Genomic DNA, 21978 nt, shown 5'->3' on the forward strand with positions numbered 1-21978 from the left:
GGATTGTCACTTATGCAGTATCCTTGTTACTTAGGATGATAAATTCTTCCTGGTCATGGTATCTGTGTACAGCTTAGTGGACTGTGCCTACAAGAATTAAACACATGTGCCAAGGTAACACTGCTCCTGAGACTGGTGACAGGATAAAATTCTTTAAAATGCAGATGTACAGATCTACAACCTAGCGACCCCTTCCCTTTACAAATCTGTACTGAAATAACCTTTTACCCTACAGACCTGTACCCTAACAACTGTTCTGCTTATAGAGATGCACTCTAATAACATTTACACCCTGTATCTACAATAACATATGCTGAGTCTCTTCTGCTATGCAGTTGTTCTATTTTAGTTCTGGAATATGACTGTTACTACAGATGCATTATCATCTTTACCAATATTTAGTATCTATTAAGGTGGCGAGCTGGCAGAATCATTAGCACGCCGGGAGAAATGCTTAGTGGTATTTCACCCATTGCTACATTCTGAGTTCAAATTCTGCTGAGGTCCACTTTGCCTTTCATCCTTTCATCCTTTCAGGGTCGATAAAATAAGTACCAGTTGAACGCTTGGGGCCAATGTAACCAACTCATCCCCACCTCCCCCAAGCTGCCCTTGTGGCAAAAATTTGAAATAATTGTAACATTTATTTCGCAGGTTGATCACCAAACCAAGACACTGGCGCTAAAGAACTCTGTGCAACTGTGTCAGGGTGAACCATCATTTGAAGGAGCAACGAGAGAACCCATCACTATATGGACAGTCATCCTCAGTTGTGAATGAAGACCATTGTACATGTGTGTGTGTGTGTGTTGGTGCATGTATGTTTGTGTATGTGTGTAGCTATGTGGGTCTGAGTGGATTTGTGTGTGTCTGTGGCAGGGTTGGATTCACCATTCCTGGAAGAAAAACCTACCAATATTCTCTCCTTTTAGAATTTCATTTAACCAAAATGTCTCTCATCTATAGACACAACCATAAATGTCCTCAAACCACCAACACAGTCTGTATGTGGTCACCACATCAGCTAGAAATAACAGCCAAATCTCTCCCACCTTCCAGAAATAAAAGAAAAGGAAAGCACACATAGGATAATGTAGTCTATAGTACAGTGTCTATGGGATGGTCACAGTTAGAATGTCTTTGGTCGTAGGTCTAGTAGAACAGTGATGATTTTGGGTTAAACAGCAATCACCACCACCACCATAATCATCATCATCATCATCATCATCACCATCATCATCATCATCGTCATCGTCGTCATTATCATCATCATTATTATCATCAAAAATATTGTTTATTTTTAATATCATTTCTTTCCATCTCTACGCAGAAGTCTTAATAAAAAATTAACAAAATTAATTTCTGTATCCATTCGGTTTTATCATCTGAAGCTTTTAGTTTACAATTCTAAGTCTAACTGGTTTTGTTGTTATTGTTGTTGTTGTTGTTGTTGTTGTACATCTCTAACTCATTTGCCGATTTTCTTATTTTATGACGAAAGTAATTCTGATTTTAATATAAATGTTCAAATACGCAACCAAATAGAAGAAGCTACATAAATGTATCCAAGGACCCAGTCATCGTCCAACATCTAGTGTTAATAAGATGTTACACTCAAAAACCCATCAATTATTCGAGGCGGGTGGATGAATAATTAAAGAAGGTGAACAGTATTTATTTTTATCGATCCTAAAATGCATGCAAGGCAAAGCGAACTATAGCAAGGTTTGAACTTAGAACCTTGCGGCATGTAACTACGAAATAATTAAGCCCTCGCTGTTCGCGTCTCTGTTCGCGCACCGCCCTTCCTAATTGGAAAAGCAGGCAGGAGGTGTGGCCCGTTGGGAGACGACGTTAGAGTTGTCTGTCCTTGTTCGTTCTTATTCTCAAAATGGCGTAAGACGGATCTCTTTCTGCCGACTTCACCACTTACATGGAGTACTCGTTTATTCAGTTGGTTTCATAATGACCGAAAGGAAATTTCGTCAAGCTTTACAGAAAGTTGGATGTGCAGCAAAAGTTCGTGCAAATGTGTCTCAGGCTGTTCGAGAGAGCATCATTTCGGTGAGTTTTTGGTTTACTTCAATCAGGAATCGATCAGCCGAGCATTTCCTTCCTTCTTAACCACGATTCCGCCTCATTTACCCACTAAAACTCGTATATAACCACCCAATGACACTAAATAACCATTGTCTGGCACTGCTCTACACATATTTACAGCTGTCAGTTGTTATTTACAAAATATCCATAAAAAATCATTAATGTTTTCCGCTCTCTCTCTCTCTTTTTGCCGGTTTCTTTACTTTCTCTTTTTCCTTCTGCTACGCTAAATCGAAACTTCGCCCAATTCGCAAACCTCTGCCTATTTTAGGCAATTGTTTTCTTCTATATCTTTCAGTAAACACTTAAAGTTGTTGGATAGGTTTCTAGTCAAAATTCTTTCCTTTATTTCATATCTTGGCTTCACCTCGAATATCCACTCTGTCACACTGTCACGTTCCCTGCATGTCTATTTCTATCTATCTATCTGTCTGTCTATCTATCTCTATTTGTCTGTCTATCTATCTCTATTTGTCTGTCTATCTATCTCTATTTGTCTGTCTGTCTACCTATCTGTCTGTCTACCTCTCTATCTATCTATCTATCTACCTATCCTCCTGCTTCTCTGTGTATCTGTCTGTCTAGCTAGCAAGCTAGCTCTATATATATCTAGCTATCTGTATGTTTATCTCTCATGTGTGTATATATATACATACATACATACGCGGGGGAGGACAGACACTAGTGTCATGTCTCGTATAACTTCCTACCAAAAAAAAACTATTCGTGTTCTAACATTGGACTGTGTTTCCATAGAACTATATTTAGCAACAGGACTACATACCTGATAATGATGCTAATCTTACTTAGGTTGGCATAAGTCCACAATTGTGGAGAGCAGAGGAATTGCCAATTGAATTTAGTCGAAGACATAAAAGGCAAACTCGATATTGGCGGGAGTTGAACTCGTAACTTCGACCGACCAAACATTGTCAGGCATTTAATCTGTCACCTTACCATTTTGTCTCTCCTGTAGATCTGTTTCATTCAGAACTGTCTCTCTAGAACCATTTGTAGCAGTGGTAGAATGCTTTCTGCTAAAATTATCCGCCACTCTAATTTAAAGACAAACCAACACTTAAAACCAAGTGACTTTGGCATTTATTTATAAACCGTCCATGCTGTCACCTCAGTTTAAAAGAAACTCTTTACTCTGTGACATTGATGTTGTTGCTGCTGGTGATGATGATGATGGGACTTGTTAGTCTTAGATATTTTTACACCTGCCACTTTGGAACTGCTCAACTACAACCATCTGTGTGTGTGTGTGTGTGTCCCCCACTATTAGCAATTGTCAGTTGTTGAACTGCTTACGTATTTTTCTCTTTATTATTTGTTGTTACCTGTCCGTTATATCAACGTCGTAGACCACACCTTAGATTGTCGTCACCTTTATCAGCTGATCGCTTTCCTGAGACTCTGCCAAGGGTTTCTTCACCTCACTCCCTTATTAATTTTTCTCTTCAATTAACCTGCCAGGTTATAGCTCCGGGGCGACTAAACGGCATTACATCTCTCTCTCTCTGTATGTATATATATATATATATATATATATATATATATATATTGTCTAAATCGGTAAATCGGAAAAAAATATGCATTCGTATATTTATCAATGGAGTGGGTGTATCAATACACCTGCATATTGTTATAGAATAACGTGTACTTTAATATATATATATATATATTAATGTAGAAGGTTGAAAAGGAACACACGAGTTGATATGTATAAGGAAAATAAGTGAAGGTAGAAAATGCTGAAATAATTTTTATCGTGAAGAACACATCCGGCCGTCCTTGTCATCTGAATTCCCCAGTTGATAATCTCACCTGTTCCTCCACCTTCACTTATCTGGCACCCATAGCAACCTGTTGTTTCTAATGAAAGATGAGATATTTGGCATCTAAAATATGTGATGGGGAAAAACCAGACACCGAACTAACCTTTATAATTAGTTGGTTGTTGTCTCGTGTATCGGATTTCGAATCTAGCTGACACCAATATCACCTTTGTACCCTCAGAATCTGCACAACAGACATTCCAGCTATGACCATTCCACCTTTTTATTTGTAGTATGTATATATAGCATCATACCTAATATAGCATTTTTTTAAGACTATGACTCTAGGTGAATTTAGCTGTTATTTCTAGGAAGTCGAGCAACCATGTTTATCCTCCTTCCCTACACACACCAGTTATATATTAAGGTGAGGTGATTATTTTAGCAACAACACCTTATATGTTTGTGTGTGTCTGTAATTAACGATATTAATAGCCTCTCAAATTTTGTCTTCCTTTTTCCCTGTGTTCTGAGAGCAATAAACATTCGTAAGACTGGATTCTATCAAGTGGTTCTAAAACCGTTTCAGAATCTGGGCTGGACATTTTTTTTTTTCAGCTTCACGTGGGAGCTAGAATATATCCGAACACAAATGTCGTCTCTCAAAGTTCGAATTTCCCTTTCCGCTTGTAAATGGCTCATCTATATATATATATATATATATATATATATATATACATATATATATATATATATGAGTGAAATTCAGAGCAAATTGTGTCAAAGGAATTTTTGTGTGTATATACATATATACACACCCGTGCAGGCAGTAGGCAGTGCTCCAATTGTCCTTGGGTGTAAAATGTCTTGTTTCTTAGACATAATACTATCGATATGAAGTTTGTAAATATATCCACACATACACACGCCTTTTCGGTATTGCGTGTATAAATAATCTATATCGACCCACACACACACGCAATGCGTTTATAAATCTATCGATACATTTATACTCGTTAATAAATGTATCGATACGGATAAATAAATTGGGACAGTGATTAGTTTTGTGAACGTTTCGAGAGAGAGGGCATTATTGCGTGTTGGGGATGACTTCTGTAGCAGAGTACATAACAACAACAACAATAATAATAATAACAATAATAATAATAATGATGATGATGTATCAGTCTGTATCTACTTCCGTTCGTTGTCCATGGCATTTAAGATCAGGTTGCTAAGAGGTTTTACCACCTCCACACTCTAAACGGAAGCAATATTTCGTTGCTGGTTTCATTCATTCATCCTTGACACGGTTGGAATTTCCAGTCTCTCAGATTAGGGGGTCACACTTTGGAGTGTCTATGGTAATATTAAAATAAGACGTCTTTAAAAAAATATAATAAACTGTTGCACGCACTTCCTGGCTGGGAAATATCATTTATGTGTGTCTGTTCGTATGCATATGTATCCTGTGAGCTTGTGTATCAGGTATGTAATATATATGGGCGGGTTGCTTGTGATATATAACTCTCTGTTTAATACGTGTATTTGTGTCATTGGGAATTTATAAATGTATATTCTTTTGACTGCAACCATGCTGGAGCACAGCCATTAGTCGAACAAATCGACCCCAGGACTTAGTCTTTGTAAGCCTAGTACTTATTCTATCGGCCTTTTTTGCCGAACCGTTAAGTTACAGGGACGTAAACACACCAACATCGGTTGTCAAACGATGGTGGGGGAGGAAACAAACACAGACACATATATATATATATATATCTATATATATATATCTATATATATATATATATATACACACACACATGACTGGCTTCTTTCAGTTTCCGTCTACAGTAGAGGCTATAGTAGAAAACACTTGCCCGAGATGCCACGCAATGAGACTGAACCGGGAATCATGTGGTTGGGAAGCAAGTGTCTTACCACACAGCCATACCTGCACCAAATGTATACATGGTATATCCATGTATACGTTATCATCATAATTTAACGTCCGTTTTCCATGCCTGGCATGAGTTGGACAGTTTGACAGGAGCGAATGCAAGCCAGAGGACTGCACCAACTTTTGTCGTCTGCTTTGGTATGGTTTCTATGGCTGGATACCCTCCCCACTCAGTGTACTTACTGGGTTCCTTTTATGGTGGCGTCACCAGCACTGGCAGGGTCACCAGTTAACTTGCAAGACAAACACCTTTCAATTGGGGAGCAGTATTGAGGGAGGTGGCTTGGGGCCAGTTGACAGTTTAAAGCATTATAGCGGGATGGAGATAAGTGCCTTTCACAAACCATCCATTTATCCCTAACTTCCTCAGAGACCACCATATCACAGAATGAGTTACTCTGTCAAAAGTTTTCTTCAGGTCAATGAATGCCAGGTACAATGGTTTAATTTTAGCTACATACTTCTGCAGGCGGGCCAGACCATTGCTAATGGGGGTCACCTAGTTGACCGGAACATTGTGTCAGTTGGTCAATCAGACCCTTGTCAGTGGAGTCACCAGGTGGACCTCTGGACAATGAAGTGTCTGATCTAGACCACTGAAGTGAGCAGGGGACAAAATACTGACCCCTTGGTTAGTTGTCTTGAATCCACTTGAGTTAGTCATCTGAAGCTCTCTTGACCATGTGTGTGTATGTGTCTGTCTATAATATATGCATATTACGTATGCATACATGTGAATGTGCAAACAGCTGTGTGTGTATATGTGTATACTTAAAAGGTACAATTAATGCTGATATGCTGCAGTATTTGTGTGTGTTTGTATGTATGTATATATATATATATATATATATGTATATATATATATATATATATATATATATATATATATGCACACGTATGTATGTATGGTTTGTTAAAACTGTTTTTTCTCTCTTCCCTTGACTGATTTCATTCAAAGAATGTCAAGATTACTAACAGCTGCCAACACCTCAACTCTATAATTTAGTATTTGGTAGGTGTTACTTTGGCACTTTTTCACACACCGTTCTCCCAATGCCATTGGTCGCCAGTTTACATCGCATCTGTTTTTGTGTTTCCTACAATTAGATTGTTGTTGTTGTTGCTGTTGTTGTTTCTTATTTTCCTGCCAACCTGCTGAATTAGATTTAACCCTGAGTCAAGAGATGAATGAGTGAATGGCTGATGGTTCAGACTATAATTGTTCTACTATATCTACAACTAAGGTATACTCAACACAGGCTACTTAAGTCCACTTTGGTGTATTAAATAGAAACGTTTATTGTATCATATAACAATCATCATCATCATGCTTTAGATCTGTATCCTAATAGATGTGTCCTCACCATAGTGTCCTGTCCATTAGCTGATTCCAGCTGAAGAAAATGCTCAAAGCAAATAGTAATATTACTTTCATATTTTGGCACAAGGCCAGCAACTTTTGGAGAGGGGGTAAATTGATTACATCGACCGCCAGCACTCAACTGGTACATATTTTATCGACCTTGAAAAGATGAAAGGCAGAGTCGACTTTGGCAGAATTTGAACTCAGAACATAAAGCCAACCAAAAGCAAAATAGTAATATTACAGAGCAGAAAGGAGATTAGAGAAATTCTGCTGGGTCAAGGGAAAATGTTCTATGAATTATCATATAAACTGACCATTCCACAATGTCCATGTGCCTAATATAACCCTATACTATTGACCAATATTGAATCCTCATCATCATCATTATTATTATTATTATTATTATTGATTGTGTGTTTATGTGGTTGTAAGCTAGCACAATTGTTAGCATGTCGGCTAAAATGCTGTGCATTTTGTCCACCGTTACATTCGAAGTTCAAATTCCGTGAGGTCAACTTTGCCTTTCATCCTTTTGGGGGGGCCAATAAAATAAGTACCAGTTGTGTACTGGGGTTGATGTAATTGACTTGACCCCTCCCACCAAATTTCAGGCTTTGTGCCTATAATAGAAAAGATTATTATTATGTAGTGCATGAAATTCTTGGCCTTGAATCACTCTTTTCTGCTAAATATTAAAATATATATTATATATATATATATATATATATATATATATATATATATATATATATATATATATATATTATTCGTTTCAGTCATTTGACTGCAACCATGCTGGAGCACTGCCTTTAGTCGAACAAATCGGCCCCAGGACTTATTCTTTGTAAGCCTAGGACTTATTCTATTGGTTCTTTTGCCGAGCCACTAGGTTACAGGGACACAAACACACCAACATGAGTTGTCAAGCAATAGTGGGGGGACAAACACACACACACATACAACAGGCTTCTTTCAGTTTCCGTCTACCAAATCCACTCACAAGGCTTTGGGCAGCCCGAGGCGATAGTAGAAAGCACTTGCCCAAGGTGCTACGCAGTGGGACTGAACCTGGAACCATGTGGCTGATAGGCAAGCTACTTACCACACAACCTCTCCTTCAATTCTATTTTTCCTGTTTGCATCATGAAACCTATATATGCGTTTTACTTCATTCACTAAATTTATATATATATATATATATATATATATATATATGTATATATGTATATATATAGTCAATCCAAACATGAACAAGCAAGAAAAAACGTGAGGACATGGAATAAGTACAATGTTATTGGATGCTATGTGTGTGTGTGTGTGTGTGTGTATATGTATGTATATGTATATATATGTGTATATATATGTATGTATATGTATGTATATATATGTATATATATTTGTATGTATATATGTTTATGTATTATGTATATATGTTTATGTATTATGTATATATATGTATATATGTATATATGTATGTATATATGTATATATGTATATATATATGTATATATATATATATATATATATATATATATATATATATATATGTATATACATATATTTTCCATATTCATATATTGTACATATTCATATGTAATATATGAACTTAAGTAGTTGACAATCCTTTTACTTCAAGTTTCTCTAATGGTTTTAAGTTCAATTTTTAGGTGGGGCCCTTTTAGGTGTCCTTGTATATGCCATAAGGAATGCAGTTGGCTTTTGATGGTGAATGAAGAGGATATGAGGATGATTCTTCTGAAATTCCAAGCACTCCATTTCTACCAACACTCCTAGAATGTCAAGTATTTCAGTATCTTTAGAGTGACTTAATCCTTGTTGTTGTTGTTGTTGCAGTTAGATTTACGGTTAGATAAAATCTTGAATCCATGAAGACATGGAAATTCTTTCAAATGAGATTTGATGAGATAACTGACATGGAAACTTGCGGGAAATCACAGCTAAATCAATTTAGATATTTGTAGAAACGCATACAGATCATTGGCTACGAGGTTAAGCTGTTGAACCTGCAGATCACAAGGTGCTGAGTTCAAACCAATGTAGAAGAATGTTACTTTACCTCTTGGTAAAAGAGTAAAGACCCCCTTCGGTCATGAATGACCGTGGAATGCACCGAGAAAGTTCCTCTCCAAGGCACAAGTCCGGGCAGGACTGTCTGTGGAAGACCAGCAGTCGCCCATGCATATCAGCCTCCCCTCTCCATGTCACTAGTGTTGTCCAAGAGAACGGTGCAGCTTGGCACCAGGGACGTTGCAACTCATTTCTGCAGCTGAGTCAACTGGAGCAACATGAAAAATAAAGTGTCTTGCTTAAGAACACAACACATAACCCGATCTGGGAATTGAACTCGCTACCTCATGATTGAGAGCCCGATGCTCTAACCACTGAACTATGTGTTTTCACTATGGTACCATGGTACCTCTTGGTACCATGCATTTATCTAATTTCCTATGTGGGACTTATTTTGAAATAGCTCTTCTCACATTGTGTTTCAGTGGTTCTCATACAGCAGAGATGTGTAAATTTGCAGCTCTATCCCACCCACAGAAGTTTGTTTTTACTGCTTAACTCTAATGAAGCAAACCTGTTTCAGTTATCATTTAAAAAATACCGAAAAGAAAAAGAAAAAAGATGGAATAAAAAAAACCATAATATTATTTTTTACTTGTTTCTCTCATTGGACTGCAGCCATGCTGGAGCACGATCTTGAAGGGTTTTAGTCGAACAGATTGACCCCCAATACTTATTTTTTTGAAGGGCTGGTAATTATTCTGTTAGTCCCTTTTGCTGAACTGTTATGTTACAGGGATATAAACAAACCAATGCCAATTGGCACACAGCATGGGTGGGGGAAGACTCAGAGAGATGGGGAATATATATATATATATTAGATAAATGTGTGTGTGTGTGTAGATAGATAGATACACGCATGTATATAGATATTATATAGACATGTATAACCTTAGATTTATGCACACACACAGCTCTTTATCTCTATTTATGCCTTTCCTTATCAACACCAAATCTATCTTCCTACCAATATAACTTTACCAAGTGTTCATGTTCTTATCTATTCCTGCAAAATTCTTCACTTATAAATCATTGTCGTCTTCATATCCAAGTGGAATTGTTACAAGATTATTACATTGGTTTCTGCCATTCTTCAAGGGGGCTATCTTCAAAATTCCGCTTGTTGGTTAAAAATTAATTTCTGTTTCAAGAAGTATATCTTCATTAAAATTAACAGATATCTACATATTCAAATAATTAACAATTAATACATCAACAACGAGACCTCTACTTGGTTGATTGATCCGCTTGAAATAGCAGTCAGGTCTTCTCTAAATCACACTCTAAACACATTGGGCAGTGTAGTCTTAGATACATTATGTATTCTTTTTTTTTACTTGTTTCAGTCATTTGTCCACTAAGCTGTCTTCATGGTAGTAAATGGCAACGTCAGATTTGGAACAGGGACTGTACAGGACTAAGCGGGCTATGATGAAGATCCAGGAATTATAGATAGATTTACAATAAAGAAAGGATTATCAATTATATATATATAGCTGGTATTTTTATATATTCATTTGAAATATGTTTTGTGTCCATAGTGAGATTTGAACTGATACAAGCGTATGGCTACTGTGATACCAGGATATTGTAAGATGAGTACTATAACCAGTAGTATGGCTACTGTAATGTAGGAGTACTGTGTCACCAGGAGACATTAGTATAGCTGTTGTAAGACAGGGGTACTATGACCAGTAGTATGGCTACTGTAATGTAGGAGTACTGCCATCAGGATACGAAGGTAGCGCTGCTTTAAGATATGAATTTTGTGATCAGGAGCTGTAGTAGTAGTAGTAGTAGTGGTAGTGGTAGTAGTAGTAGTGGTAGTGGTAGTAGTAGTAGTATTGTGATAAAAATCACAAGTGTGTGTGTGTGTAAAAATGAAGTGTCTGAATGGCATTTGTTTATCTGAGTACTGCTCTTAAGACAGGAACCTAAGATTAATATCAGTTCTAAGTATTATAATAATAATAATAATGAGAATGGTGATGATGATGATAATCATATGCTGTTGCTGGCCAATTTGTCTGTTTTACATATATGGGAGAGAGAGAGAGAAGAGAGAGACACACAGACACACACACACACACATAGACACATATGTATGTATGTCTTGTCTTAAACTCCTTCCTTTAAGGTTATTAGGGCAGGAGGTACATTCTCTCCCCACCACTCACACACACTCCTCACACCACTTACACGCTCCTTTTACGAGATTCCCACATGGGTATCTTGACTTTTTTGTGCTGACACCCACCACTTATTGTTGTCGTAATTTTAGCACCACCTTCAACATCACCACTTTCATTGTCATAGTCATCATAACTGCCACCGCCACCACCACCACCACCACCACCATCCTCGTCACAACCATTACTACCACCACCACCACCATCATCATCACCACCATCACCACCATCAATATCATCTAACCCAATTTTATTATCATAACCGTTACTACTATAATCATCATCATCATCATCATAACAGTTTGTCAGACTAGTTGTAGGCATTGTAATTATTGTTGTTGTAAATATTTTCACCACCACCACCACGAGTCAAACTATCTTCCTCGTCATCATCATCTTCATCAATATCCTTTGAACAGTCTCGTCCTGGTCCTACTCGGCCATCCCATTTCAAAAGCATTATCATCAACAATATTCTAACGGTCAACTATTAACTTGGAGACCTTAAGATCCCTCTGCGCCCTGTCCAGTATCTCACCACGCCACGTGGGTCTGAGTTAGCTTCTCTGTGAGACATAATGTAAACATTCACTGCACTGCGTTGTTTAAAGTCTGTACGTAACGAGAGAGAGAGAGAGAGAGAGAGAGAGAAAGAGGGAGATGGAGGAGGGAAGGAGGGAGATGGAGGAGGGAAGGAGGGAGGTGGTGGAAATAGCTGTATGTGTTTGTAAAGAATTATTAAATTGTTCATAATGAAGTTAGGAATCTAATCTCTGTTGCCAAGGTTACACAGCATTTATTGTTGTGTCACATTAGACTCTGTTACCTTAGGCTATTTGGTGGTGTTACTATGGAATAAGTGTGTAGGATGTTGATGAGATGGGTAAGGGCAGATGGGATGTGTGTGTGTGTGTGTGTGTGCGTGTGTGTGTGTGAGTCTTTTTGACATCATGCAACAGTTGTAAACAAGTGTCCCTGTCATATAAGCAGTGTTCTTCATTTCTAGTCTTCTATGAAAACATGTCCAGCCATGGAGAGATATCGCTTTGTTTGTAGTGTGCAAGGGAGAAGACATTGCTGGTATGGTTGCATGATGCATATGGAGAAGGACGGCTGCATAAAGAAGTGCCAATCTGTAATTGTGGAGGGAATCTGTGGAAGAGGTAGACCCAGGAAGATGTAGGACAAGGTGGTGAAATATGATCCTTGGTTGTTGAGTCTCCTGGAGCCAATGCCAAATGAATGAGACTCCTGGTGATTGAGAAGACATGTCAAGACACGTGGTCATGGCCAGTGACGCATAAAAGGCAGCCATGTCGGTGACACGCAAAGGGCACCTGTGCTGGTGACCTGTGAAGGGCACCTGTGCTGGTGACCCATGGAAGACACCCAGTACACTCAGTAAAGTGACTGGTGTTAGGAAATGCATCCAGCTGTAGAAACCAAGTCAAAACAGATGACTGGAGCCTGGTGCTGTTCTCTGGTTTACCAGCTCCAGTCAAACTAACCCATTTCAGCATTAAAAAAAAAAAAAACAGATGTTAAATGATGAGGAGGAGGAGGATTTGAAAAGCGGAAGAGCATCTAACCATAGAAAATTTGCTTCAGTGAATGCCCATACAAGCATGGAAAGTGGCCATTAAATTGATGACAGATTTTCAGTGCAGTTATGTATGTGTATCTGTCGCTACCATTGCTGGTGTATTTGACATTGAGAAATGCATGCATGTCTCTCCCTCACATTTTCTTTTCACTTAAGAAGCACAGAGGAAACGAAAATTAAACCTCAAGTGATCCAGTTTCAGTTCTTACCAGTGGCCATTCCAACTTTGATTTGTGTGACCTCTTCAATGATTACCTGCTCTTCTTCTCTCTGTCCCCTATTCTCTCTCACCTTGTCCTGTTTATTTTATCTCGTCTTTTTGTGGTTTGTATCACTATTTGTTCATGCATCTGTATCTTTAAGACACAGTTTGTATCCATGTCTGTCCCTAATTTTTATTTTGCCGTATTCTGTCTTCAGTTGTCAGGTTGTGGGGTACAAATCTCTTCATGGAGTTGGTGTTTGGAACATAACTTAGGATGGGGTGGTTAGAAATGAAATTCAAACAATTCAAAAATCTTCAGTTTTGTATGATAAAAGCCAGGTGTAGTACGAAGCAGGTCATCATCGGATGGGTTAAATCTAAAATGTTTCACACAAAACATCAAACAGTCATCCGTGCAGGAGTGTTACCTATATTCTGTAGCAACATGGGAACGACGTGTGTGGAATGCTTACGGCTTATGAATGAATAGAATGAGGACAGTTATTTATAGAAACATGGTTCAAACTCAAGCAGTGGAGAAATACCGAGAAATTACAGGTGACATGTTAACACATTTCTCATGCCCTGGCAGATCAACACAACTTTCTTGGAATTTTTATAAATTCATTTCTATTATGTGACCATTTTACCTATATCATCATCATCATTTAACATGTTTCCCATACTGGCATGGGTTGGGCAGTTTGACAAAAGTTGTCAAGTTAGAGGAGTGCACCAACTTCTTGTGTGGTATGTGTGTGTGTGTGATCATCATTGTCATCTGTTTATGTCTATTTACTGTGCTGTCATAGGTCGGACACATTCATCACTGTCCGAGTTTATATTCAAACTCAATGTTTTCCAAGCCAAATCGAAACACCATGTCTTGCTTTTATATTACATTTTTGGTTTGGTTGCCATGGCTAGATGCCCGTCTTGTCACCAACTGTATTACAGAATGTACTGGTGGCATTTTATCAAGGCATCCATATGTGCTGGCTCAAGCCATTACTGCAGAAGCTGGACGTTCCAAAGAGCACCTCGTTTGAACTTAGGATGCAGAAGATTTGTGTCAGCTTGTGCAAACAATGTCACTGTAATAGTGTTGGACATCACGTAAATTGAGGTGATTGGCACTACCCCAAGGGACTGTGAAGCAGTGACAGGAGCAAAGATTAACCCAGAGAAGTCAGTGAGCCTGCAGGTCAGCCCCTGGAAAGGCGTGATATGGTGCTGAATGGCAAGACCAGTGAAATTGCTTAGGGACCTCCAGAGCAAACCAGACCCCAAGGATGCAAGGTTGACTTAGCCACTCATCCATTCAAGGTCGATAAAATAAGTACCAGTTGTACATTGGGGTCAGTGTGATCGACTGGCGCTCCCCTCAAAATTTCAGGCCTTGTGCCTATAGTAGAGAGGATTATTATTATTATTATTATTATTATTATTATTATTATTATTATTATTATTTATACATTCTGAGTTTAAATCTTGCAAGTGTGAAACTTTACCTTCCCTTCTGCAGTCAGTAAATAGGTACCAGTGATACACTGAGGTCTACGTAATGAACTGTCCCTCTCACAAAAGTGCCATTGTTATTCTAAAAGGAGGAAATGGTAGAATGACTACAGAAGGGATAGTTACTTCCCCCCTTTTTATATTTTCAGTTCAAATTCTGTCACATGAGGGTGGATAAAATAAATAGTCTCATACTGGGTTTGATCCCGTGAACTGAATCTCTCCCTTATACATTCGTAGTTTTTATTTAAGAGCTGAGGGAAGAAGAGCCGCCCATGGCACTTCCAGCCCCTTCAGGGTTACATATTGTGTGTCTACCCTGCAGTGAATGCTTGTAGTTTTTATGCTGTGGCTGTTAGAGCCATTGTTAATGGTCAGCCTAACGAAGAGGGCTTTTAAACTGTGGTCATTTCAGATGTCAAGAAATATAAACATACACATACACACCTCACTATATGTAATAAATAGGTAGCTACTGTATGAAACTAGGCCCTGTAGTTAAACCACGGGGCTTTTGGCAGCTTTGAATCTAAATTGAACCAATTGGTTTCATCATATTTATGACTCATCAGAATTCCCCTATTTCTCCCCTCCTAAATTCTGAGAGACAGTTGAGAAGAGCTAGTTATTAAACTGTGATTGGCACGGTTCGTTAAATTAATAAAGCTGGTAACCAATCATTAATTATTATAGTACAAACACAGTGTGAGTTATTAATCATCATCGTTATTATATCACCAATTTATGGTTGGCTTCCATGTTGGTGTGGATGTGTTGGCAAGTTCAACAGGATCAAGCAATGTCTCTAGTTTCTATGGCTTTAGAGTATGTGGTCATGGTTGGATGGTCAGTCACTCTGGTTCAACAATGAGAGTTCATTTGATTAATAAATTGAGTTATCTGTTGCTTCTGAATTAATCTGTAATTGGTTGAGTATCCCATAGAGATGTCTACCCTTAATATAATTCTCTGGTAGACATCAGCATGACTTAGTGTCAGACAAAGATGTACCTTTAAATTACTGTTACAATCTATTCAGTAGGCTTCTCTATAGTTTCCCCCATTTTCACAAGATATAGATCGCCATAAATGATATTAGCCCCAGACGTCATGCAGTGGAGACTGATCCCAAGACCTGGTGGTTATGAAGTGGAATGTCTCAACCAGTGGGCCATTTCATGGCCTGCATGGTGTGGTTTTACGTAAATGACAAATAAACCTGTTGTGTTGCTGTGAAACCAGACTCTATCGTTAAACCATGTGTTGTCTCAATGACATCATCATCATAATCATCATAATCATTGTCTTGTAAAGCTACCTTCACTGGTGATGATAATGATAATGATGATGGTGGTGGTGGTGGTGGTGGTGGTGGTTACTGTGATATTGAACTACATGGTCTAAACCTGGAATTAGGAAATATGAGAGGTTGTTTGTGTGTGTTAACTGATAACTTTCTCTTCTCCTCCTTCCCCTCGTGAGTAGTTTAACTGTTTAATGAGAGACTGAATGGTCGATGTTCTAGACTGTGTAATCTCTGTTTCATGTGTGTGTGTGTGTGTATATGTATGTATACGTATGTATATATCTGTGTGTGTGTGTGTAGTCTGTTGGTGGATCTCTTCATTCACTGTTGTGCGTTCTGCAGAATTTCTGTCTCACCTACGCCACTACCTCCTCCATCATCTCTGTGTGTATACCTCTACCACCTACACTGCTATTTCCATCACCTCTATTCCAGCACCACCATCACCACCACCTCCTTCAGCTACACCATTACCACACCCATGTGCACTCTCATATCGACACCTCTCCCACCTCCATCACTGCTTGCATCATCTCTACACCACCACCACCACTACCACCACCACTACTACTACTACCACCAAACCATCTCCAGCCACTTTTCTATGTTTGTGATGTTTGTACTCAGACCATTGCAGCTATCTGTTGCAGACTGCATATCATAATTATTTATTATATATATATATATAATTTGTATGTGTGTGTGTGTTTTGCTGTATGTTTAGATGTGCATCCCCCAAAGATGTCTCCATTACATGCAATAATAAATGGAGGGACCCAACTGGAGTGAAAGGTCTGCAGAAATTTGTAATGCTATTTCTGACTCATGGACACTTGCTTATGTCACTTTGCCATTCTTAGTCATCTTTCCATTGCACTCTTACCACCAAAACCACCATCACCACTACCACCACCACCTCCACCACCCGTTGCCACCACTTTCCTCCACCACTTCCACTCCTAATCCGTTCCTCAGTCTCTTATCAAATAGTCTTCAAACATTGTCAGAAGTCAGAACTCACTCCACCTTCCACCAGCTCTTTCATGTATCACAGTTATATATGTGTGTGTATGTATGTATGTATAATAATAATAATAATAATAATGATAATGATAATGATAATAATATGTGTGTATATATATATATATATATATATATATATAAGCACACACACACACACACACACACACACACACACACACACACACACACACACACACACACACACACACACACACACACACACACACACACACACACACACACACACACACACACACACACACACACACACACACACACACACACACACACACACACACACACACACACACACACACATACACACACACACACACACATATATATATATATTGTATTATATTAAGTTATATCTCCTGTTATTCCATCGCTGTCTCTATAAAACATTGATGATTGTTATCAAAACTTGTAAATATTCTTGCCTTCTCTGACATGTTAAAAGGATAAAAAGATAAAAAGCAAAAAAATGGTCACAAATAAATTAACTTTTTATTATAATTGAAGATTTCGCTCTGATCTGTCGACTAATGTTAGTTTTGATATTTCAAATGATAAATTCCTTGTTATTTTATTTCTGATTTAACAGCGCCATGTGTTGTTTGGAAATGTCTCTTGGTTCTGCGATGTCATTTTGAAATGGCATTTCTCAATAACAGGCATATAGTGAAATTTGTTTTTGTCTGAAGGTTCTGCAGTTTGCCACTAGGGTTGGGAGGGGTGGGGGTGAAATGGTTGCATGGATAACTTCTGGGACTATAAATTCCTTGTTTGTGAGTTCAAATCTGATGTTGCTTGTGTTTTATTCTTTCCTATATCTCAATTCATGCCTGTAAGAAATAGCTACCATCTCAGAGGGAATGTTACTGATGATGGACTTGTAATCTATCCAGGGATATTTTCCTTCTGCTTCACACCATTAAGCCAGAACTCTCAGCAAAAGACACTTAGAACGAAATAAAGTCTATTTTAATGTATCCTATACTTTTAGATATTCAACTGTTTATGGCTCAGTCCACCTGGCTGACAATACATTGATGTTGTTGCTCTGGACCAGTCAACTCTGAATGTACAAAACAGGGGTTCTCAACCATTTTTTTTTTATCTATGGACCCCTTTGATTACTGTTTTATTCTGGTGGATCCCATAACCATTCAATGTTTAAAATCTAGATTTTTATAGCTACTTCTTTCAAAATTCCTAGGTTGAAGTATTTCAAACATTAGGGAACCTTAGCTGTTTCTCGCAAAACATACCAAGGCAAAACTTTTTCAGGGGCCCCTTAAATTACTATTGTGGATCCCCAATTTACTATTTTGTTGCGTGGTCCCTCAAAAATCTTACATGGACCCTGGTTGAGAACCACTATGATCAAAAGCTTTCAGCCATGACCACCTTGTCTTACTACAGGCATCTGGAACTACATTATCCTATGTGTCTTTCCCTATTTTGAGATGCGATCCCAGGGAGTGAGAGTGTGTCATGGAGATCAGATTGTACCAAAAAATGGTAACTGCTGGCGCTTGGAATGAGCGAAAGGAAGAAAGTTTTTAGTCTCTGTGAAGATGTTCTAATAACTTTGCAGGTCAGAGGTCATGGTGGTCAGTTGTGGTCAAGATGAATTTAGAACTAATCATTGACTTTTAATAAAAGTATTTGTTTTAGACAAGTGCAGAGCGTAGTTGCTCAATGTGTTAAAAATAGCAGCCAAATCTCCCTTTAATTACACACTACTGTTTTAAACAAGAAAGGACTTGCAGTGTCACAGTGGCGGCAACAACCACAACAACATCAACAATACAACGAGCAGTGTTGTTGTCAGTGAGGGTGGGGGGCATCTGCTGTACAGTAGCCAAATCTGAAGTTATAATTTTTGGTACTGAAATCTCTAAGTGGAACCACTTAACCTTGGGTTTTTCAAAATCTCGTTTACTCACCTTGGTTACCCCAACCCTATAACACACACACACACACACACACACACACACCCAAGCACTTCCCTGCCTCTTTCTCCATTGACTTCATCTACTTCCTCTCTCTCTCTGTTTTTTTCCCCTCTTCTCCCCCATCTTCATCTTCCACTTCCTCCCCCCTCCATCTCTTCCTCTCTCCGCCTCCCTTTCAAAGTTTATGCAACAGCAGTAAACTATTTCCCACTTTCATCAATATTTAATTATTAAATATTTATAAACATTAAACATTTATCTGGTTTTGTCTGGCAACCCACCTCGCACACTCCCTGCACTCTCTCACCTCTCAAACCTGCACCTTCCTATTATCCCACAAAACCTTTCTTCATTATCACTCTCCTTCTTGTGTATGTGTGTGTATGTATACACACACACACACACACACACACTCTCATATAAGTACACACCTTTGGCTATCGCTTTGTCTCTAATCTCTAATGTAATATCTCTGTTTTATTTACTGCCACTGTGTGTTTGTGAAGGCTTTGGTGCCAAATATGAACTGTAATGAAGCCAGCCAATGCCAGCATGCAAAGAAGACATAAAATGATGATGATGATGAGATATAAAAATCATCATCCAGTGTTTTAAATCCGGGGTTTGTCCCCGTTAACAGGGGTGGTTGGATCTACCTCAATGCCATAGCAACCAAAGGTAGGCAGGTGCAGCCCACCCCAACCTTTGGGCTGGCTGGTGCCCATTCTCCTTTGCTATCATGAGGCTTTTTTGGAGCTGGATTTTCTACAGGGAGCAGGCCCTTGCTTACCCCCAACCTCAGTTTCTAGACATGAGTGGTCCCAAGACCAAGGCCTCCTTTGCTACCATGAGGCTTTTTTGGAGCTGGATTTTCAATGGGGAGCATGCCCTTACTTACCCCCAACCTCAGTTTCTGGATATGAGTGGTCCCAAGACCAAGACCTCTACCACAATTTTTAAGAAATGTGGTGGAAAACTAGCTCAGGAAGGCAGGGACGCTACTCCCTGAGACCCCTTTCAGAGTGCCCCCTACTTATGATGATGATGTATAGAAATCCTCATTTAATGTCTGTTTTCAGTACTGACATAAATGGATGGTTTGGCAGAATGTGTTGAGCTGACAGGATTGTACTGAGCTTCAATATCAGCTTTTGGCATGATTTCTATGACTGGATGTCCTTCCTAACGCTCAACACTTTACAGCGTGTCACTGAGTGTCACTATCCTCCCCTGCCGAGTGAAGGAGGAGGTGGCTTTATGCCAGGTTCTAAGGGGCTAAAAGTATGATAGGCAGACAGACAAGCACAGATGCCTTGCTCTCGAGGAGATACACGACCACCCTGCATTATATGGAGGTGGATGGGAGTAGCTGGGAAGGGGATAGAGATGGTAGTGATCAGTTGTCAGAGTGAACTGTCAGGATAGAAGGTGAGGTTGCAGGTTCAAACCAGTTCTATGGCACCTTGAGCAAGGGTCTTCTACTACAGCCTCAGGTTGACAAAGAGCATTGTGAGTTGATTTCATAGATGGAAACAGAGAAATGCTTGTAATATATATTGGCGTATGTCCGTGTGTCCCCTTGTCTTGACATTGTACAGTAGTTATAAGCAAGTGCACTATCATACAAGCCTGTGTTGTTTGCTTCCAATCTTCTGTGAAAACAAGTGCATCATCATCATCATCATCATTTAACGTCTGTGTTCCATGCTAGCATGGATGGGATGGTACCACAAGAGGCAGCCAGGTCGAAGTCTGCACCAGACTTCTGTGACTGTTTTGGCAGGATTTTTTACAGCTGGATGCCCTTCCGAACACCAACCACTCAACAAAATGGGCTTTGTGCTTTTAACATGGCACAAGCACGGGAAATACCACCTTGCTTGGAAACAAGTGAAGGCTGGCAAGAAGGGCACCTGGCCACAGAAAATCTGCTTCAACACATTCCATGATGATGATGATGATGATATAGAGTTTTAAAACTCTCTAAAAAGGGAAGTAGATTTTCTGCTTACCCATGAAACAAGATATGCAGTGAAACACTCCTTCCTCCATTGCTTTCATTATTCTCTCTTTCTTTCTCTTGCACTCTTTCTTGCTTTCTTTCTATTTCTTTCTCTCTCTCTCTCTTGCACTCTCTCTCTTTCTGTTTCGTGCTCTTTCTCTCTCTCTGGTACTCTCCTCCTCCTTTTACTCTCTCACTTCTTCTCTCTCCTCACTCACTTCTCTAATTTAGTTAATATTACAACATAAACACTTACTGCAACTGATGCATTCTACCACCACCACCACGAGCATTCATTCATTGTCCAAGATGCTGTGTTGCCATCCATCTATTTCCCTCTCTCTCCCTCTCCCGCCATCCCTGCTCTTCTGGAATGATAAACTGTGTCCACCATCCCCAACCAATACATCACTCCTGCATCTCCTTCTGTGACTCATCCCTTCAGGAACCCCTTAGAGCCACAACCCTCCAGAACAGCACTCTTCCCTTGTGTCAACTGCAGACCTTGATCTACATATATCAAATACCTCAATGCCACCAGTCTGGGAGGTCCTATGAGGGCCCCCCTAAGTCCACAGATTAGAAACAGTATCACCACCACCACCACTGTTTTCCCCCTCCCACCACCACCACCACTGTTTTCCCCCTCCCACCACCACCACTGTTTTCCCCCTCCCACCACCACTCCACAACTATTACTGTTAGCATCACCACTGGGACCCCCCCATCTCCACTGCCGCCATCACCTTCACCAATCTGCTCCATTGCTGCCATCATCATCATCATTACGATTAACAGTAAGAACACCATCTCCACCACCACCACCACCACCACCACCACCAGAGACCTTATCCTACCTCCACCCTCTCGCAGCCA

At 39.3% G+C, this 21978-nt stretch overlaps 1 protein-coding gene across 15 annotated transcripts in view; it reads left to right on the forward strand.

Moving 5' to 3' along the window:
- The first annotated feature begins 1876 nt into the window (after window positions 1–1876).
- LOC106880262 (dedicator of cytokinesis protein 9) overlaps window positions 1877–21978 on the forward strand; it is a 186904-nt gene continuing 166802 nt past the window's right edge. For all 15 annotated transcript variants that reach the window (XM_089366507.1, XM_089366519.1, XM_089366510.1 and 12 more), the window contains exon 1: window positions 1877–2064. In XM_089366507.1, coding sequence (XP_089222633.1) covers window positions 1966–2064 — 99 coding nt within the window. In that variant the 5' untranslated portion in view covers window positions 1877–1965. The remainder of the gene's footprint in view (window positions 2065–21978) is intronic.

This window comes from Octopus bimaculoides, chromosome 19, assembly GCF_046866305.1.
Source record: "Octopus bimaculoides isolate indiv1 chromosome 19, ASM4686630v1, whole genome shotgun sequence".
NCBI classification, from domain to species: Eukaryota; Metazoa; Mollusca; class Cephalopoda; order Octopoda; family Octopodidae; genus Octopus; species Octopus bimaculoides.